Source organism: Carya illinoinensis, chromosome 9 (genome assembly GCF_018687715.1).
Source record: "Carya illinoinensis cultivar Pawnee chromosome 9, C.illinoinensisPawnee_v1, whole genome shotgun sequence".
NCBI classification, from domain to species: Eukaryota; Viridiplantae; Streptophyta; class Magnoliopsida; order Fagales; family Juglandaceae; genus Carya; species Carya illinoinensis.
In genome coordinates this window covers 1,116,215-1,121,394 of record NC_056760.1, presented here as the reverse complement: position 1 = coordinate 1,121,394, position 5,180 = coordinate 1,116,215, and the positions used below count along the sequence as shown (strand labels likewise).

The 5,180-nt window shown below is 37.5% G+C and overlaps 1 protein-coding gene across 1 annotated transcript; it reads left to right on the top strand.

Moving 5' to 3' along the window:
* Nucleotides 1-432: 432 nt before the first annotated feature.
* LOC122277756 lies at nt 433-4,898 on the top strand. Its single transcript, XM_043087886.1, has 3 exons — nt 433-1,602; nt 2,177-2,369; nt 4,081-4,898. The coding sequence occupies exons 1-3, from the start codon at nt 715-717 to the stop codon at nt 4,620-4,622; spliced, it is 1,623 nt and encodes a 540-aa protein (XP_042943820.1). The 5' UTR covers nt 433-714; the 3' UTR covers nt 4,623-4,898.
* The last annotated feature ends 282 nt before the right edge of the window (nt 4,899-5,180 follow it).

Genomic DNA, 5,180 nt, shown 5'->3' with positions numbered 1-5,180 from the left:
AAGATATTTTATAAAAATACATTGTATTTAACACATTGCTATAAAATATAATATTAAAAATATTATGCGTAAATCATTTTCTATTTTGGAGGGAGAAAAAGAGGACCGATTTCACTGTAAGGAATATTCACCATTAGCACCTATTTGATAATGATAGTTATGGTATAAAGGCTAGCAATTGACCCAAACCAGCGAAAGTTTGTCTACAATCAAAAGATATAAGACTTGATGATATACGGTACTGTTTTGTCAATTTACATGATGAGGGCAACAGGCCAAAACTGTAATACTATATTGTAGATTTCTAGTATAGTATATACTATATTTCTTCTGTATCTATTTACATACACTTACGGCTCACCTACAATTTGCTGCCAAGTTTTTGTCCATGTTTGTAGCTATTATTTTATAATAATTTGTTTATCACACTGCCTTGCCTCGAAGTTGTATACCTATCACATTTGAATCGGGAAGTCTCCGTATTCTTTCCTCTCTCTCTCTCTCTCTCTCTCTCTCTCCCCGGTATATTTTGTTACCAAGTCGCCCCACCTTGGTCCTCCCCTTCGGAACTTCCACTTCAGTTGAAATCTCTTCAACTGTTTCATGTTGCCGAAATTCTTATATACACGGCCTAAAGTTGCAAGCTTTCTTCTGTAATCAGTTTTCAAATACATTTTCTTCTTTTGCCAATACCCGCGTTCTTTCAGACTCTGAATGATGGCTCAAAAGCACTTACACGAGCTACTGGAAGAAGACCAAGAGCCATTCCTTCTCAAGAACTACATTGCTGACAGACGCTGCCGACTCAAAGGGCCCTCACCCAAGACCCAGTTACAAGCTATCAAGAAACGAAAATCCATCTCCAAAACGCCGAGCTTTCCTGGAAGCTTTTGCAAAAACGCTTGCTTTCTCTCCTTCCACGACTCCCCGGACCTCAGGAAATCTCCACTCTTCGATTTTTCATCTCCGGCCAAGAGCCCTTGCAGAAGCCCAAATGCCATTTTCCTCCACATTCCTGCCAAAACCTCAGCTATTCTTCTTGAAGCTTCTCTGAGAATTCAGAAACAGTCATCAGCTTCAAAATCCAAAGCCCAAAACAAAAACCATGGATTTGGTTTATTTGGGTCAATAGTAAAGAGACTGACCCACTGGGGCCGAAATCGCGAGATTGAAGGCGATAGAATTAACGTCTCAGTGAAAGACATTCTGAAATGGGATTCATCAGTTTGCCGAACCTCCAACGAAAGCCTGAAAAGAATGCACAAAAAAACTGTGGCCATGGAGGACAAAAGTGCTTCCGATAAAAGTGCTTGTGAGACGACGTATTCTTGTTCTTGTAATGGTAGGCCTAGTAGTGCGATTTGGTCAGAAAGTAATGAGGAAAGGTCTTTGGACCTCGATTTCTCAAGTAGTAGCCAATCCGTAGACTCTGAAGTAATTGAATTGTTGACCAAACGGAGAGAAGATGCAGATTTCTCTTGCTGCGACAAACAATTTTGCGAAAGCCCTTTCCGTTTCGTGCTCCAAAGAAGTCCATCGCTGGGCCGTCGGACCCCCGAGTTCACGTCACCCGCGGTATCCCCTAGTCGCCACAAAAGAGAGGTTTGTCTTTTCTTTTTTAACGCGAATTCTTTTACCTCTTACTTTATTTTACGGTGAAAATTACCGATTTTATCTTACAAAAATATTGTGCTTGTTGGACTGTACCAATTGACTCGGTTTGTGAATTGTCGGCAACATTGTCCATGTCCTTCGAAGTGGCCGGAATCTTGCCATCAATGACAATAGTACAGCAAAAATGTAAAAATGTTACCCGTAAATCATAACTGTCGATGACTAGGCCATTTTAAGGGCTATATATGTCATTTAAGCTTCTAACTCCACCCTTCGACGTGCGAATCTTTCTATATTAGCTAACTATTTTCCCGAAAATGACAAATGCCTTTTTGTTTTTTCTTTTTGTTACCAGTAATAAACTCCGACACCCCTTTTTCTTGAATATTGTTTTTGTGCTTATTTGCTAAAGATTGGGATTGAAGTCAACAACCAACAATTATGATCCGAGTCTTGATCTAAATTTACCAACGAAATTCAGATGACAACTTCTGCAAATAAATTGTGGCTCAATTGTGAAAATTGTTCATGTTTTAATTAACGTAGTTATGAATTCTAATAGGAAAAAGACATTTCTGAGGCGGGGGCTCTCGAAAAATTCCAAGAAGAGGAAGAGAAAGAGCAGTGCAGTCCAGTGTCTGTATTGGACCCTCCATTCGAGGACGATGACGATAGACATGAAGATGAGGACATGGACGAGGACGAGCACGAGGAGGGCAGTTTTGATCACGAATGCAGCTATGCCCTTGTACAAAGTATGTAACAAGTTATAAATTCGTACTAAATTATTGAACTTTTGTTCCATTCTTTGTTGGTTGTGTGGACATTATCAATGAACTAAATTACAATTGTACCAGTTGCTTTTGCTTGATGACAACCTTATTGTCTGGTACAGTAATATATTGATGGTTATGGTTACATGATTGTGTTGATTATGAGTCATAGTATCCAGGTGGGATCCATTGAAAGATTGTAGGTTGAACAGGTGTGTTTTGGTCATTGGGTATGTGACAACTCTCGTAGTCTCGTTAATGTGACTTAATTTGATCGACAAAATGGACACCGCCAAAGTTTTAACATCATATGTGACCCATCTTTGATGGTTGGAGATTTGTATTAACTGTAGGAGTCTCTTCAATTAATTGGATTGGACCGTGCAATTGTCAACCAAATTCATTTGAATTTTAGTACATACAATTTGGTACCTCTTATATGCTCATGGTTCAAGTATTTAACGTTTGCCTACTTATCAAAAAAAAAAAAAAAAGGTATTTAACGTTTGCCTAAACTTTCTTGAAAGCATTTATTAAATGAGGTAATTGCCATACTGATGTGTGGCAGCAATGGGGCACAAAAAATACAGTAATACTCGAAAGGGATCTCAGATGTTTCTCATATACCTTTAGGAACTGACTTTCCCTTATTCTTGATATCTCCTTAGTGCTATTTCTTTTTCTTCAACAGTCTTATAGACGTGCTTGTTTAAGCCTTTGTACATCGATGAGTCTGTGGTGTGAAAGCTTGTGCTCGTCAAGTTCCTTCTGATAGGAAAATTGAGGCTCAAAACCCAAGAATTAGTTGTTCTTTTTCATACTTTTAACTTCTTTTGTGACTCTATATTTACCGTTAGATTGTCTTCATAGGTCCATTCAATATTATTTTCGCTGTCAATGTTACTTATCGGTGGCATAACTTTAGTTATGAGAGTGGCAAATGTCTTGATTCTCTTGTACTTTGTGGGAACTGAACCTCTCTTGTACTTGATTTGTCCTGATTGTCAGTTACAACTTATAAGTGAAAAATGATAGTACAGATGGAGTCAGTCAATTGTAGTGTTAAAAGTGAAAAATGATAGTAAGTTGAATTTAAATTTTGGACTATGCTGTAAACTAGTACTGAATTGAGATGCGCTAAATTTACAATGTTCTTGTTGAATTTACTACATCCTTTTTAACAAAGCATATAAACTTAGTCTATTGCTTACAAAGTGCAAATGCTTTGAATTTCGAGAACAGAAGTGCGAATACTACGTCTTTTCCTCCTGTTTCTCCTTTTTCAAATTGATATACTTATCAGAAAAGAAAAGTCCTGGTTTCTGTATTTTTTTTAGTTTCATGTTTATGAGTTGTCCATTGTTTAGTAGTCTTGTCCAAAGTGATTTAGTGGGTATATATAACTATGCCAAGCTATCTATTCTCTTACTCTCTGAATCAATTCATGTATAATTTGTGAAAGATATCTAAATAAACCTTTCTTCCCTGTTTGTGATGGAATGGAGAATGGTATAGGCTTGATATGGGTACGGTATAGTAGCTTGGCCGTTACCTGTATTGAACTAAATCAACTTGTAGATTTAAAGCAGCAGTCTAATGCAAATTTATCACAGAACTAGTGCCAAAGTTTATGAATCATAAAGCAAGTGATTTATTATGATTTGCCTTTTGTTTGCCTGTTGGATATTTGCAGGAGCAAAGCAGCAGCTATTGCACAAGCTTCGTAGATTTGAGAAATTGGCTGGATTAGATCCAATTGAGCTTGAGAAAAGAATGTTAGAACAAGAAGAGGATGATGACTATGAGCATAATGATGATGACCTAGAGGAAGAAGATGAAATTGAAGATGAGCTGGAAGCATCATGCAGAGAAGAGAATGTTGATAGGTTTCTTATGGAAGTCCTGTGCAAATCCCACTTCCAGAGTTTGCGGCAAATCCCAGAGGACATGAAGAGATTGGTTTCAGATCTCATCATCGAGGATAGAAGAGAACAGGATGACTTTGATAATAGAGAAGAGGCGGTGAATAGGGTTTGTAAGAGGTTGGAATCATGGAAAGAGGTGGAATCCAACACCATTGACATGATGGTAGAGCAAGATCTCATAAAAGAGCTAGAAGGGTGGAAGAGAAATCAGCAGCAGGCAGGAGAGACAGCACTAGAGATTGAGCTGGCTATCTTTGGATTATTGGTCCAGGAATTGTCTGAGGAACTAGTTTCTCTCGATGGAAATTGATGGGAGCTGAGGTTACATTCAAATTGAATTTTGTTACAACTTCTTCTTTAATTTTTTATTTAGTTTTCCAATGAAGCATAGTCTGACTTGCACTAGGATGGAATAGGCTAAATAGGAAAAGACCGAGGAAGGCAAGAAAGATGCGACTTAGATGGTAACAGGCACCATGTATATGGAGAATGTAAGTAGTGGGGAGTGGTGTATTATCCTTGCTTAATGAAACATGACGTGTAATTATAGAGTTTTTTTCCCCTATCCTGGAGGTTTTTCTGTGCTCATGGGTGTCTATGAATCTCTGTTTGTGGGGAGCTTACTACGTTTGTCCAGCAACATGCTTAGTGTTGGTATTTTTTAATAAATATTATTTATTAATAACGTTTCTTTTGTGATAATTATCAACGTTTTCTTAAAAGTCATTACTGTCTGTTAACCATTTACTTTGACATTCAAGTAACGTTTACGGTTTATGAATAACATAGGCCGCACACTTTTTCTTTAGCCGATCGGTTGTTATAAAAAAAAAAAAAAAGGACTGATTATTTATCCTTTTATTCAATA

Bases quoted from the DNA above. Each gene is read 5' to 3' on its own strand.
- LOC122277756 (XM_043087886.1), top strand. From the start codon at position 715: ATGATGGCTCAAAAGCACTTACACGAGCTACTGGAAGAAGACCAAGAG. The intron at 1,603-2,176 runs GTTTGTCTTTTC...GAATTCTAATAG, and splicing joins CTAGTCGCCACAAAAGAGAG to GAAAAAGACATTTCTGAGGC. The intron at 2,370-4,080 runs GTATGTAACAAG...GGATATTTGCAG, and splicing joins CAGCTATGCCCTTGTACAAA to GAGCAAAGCAGCAGCTATTG.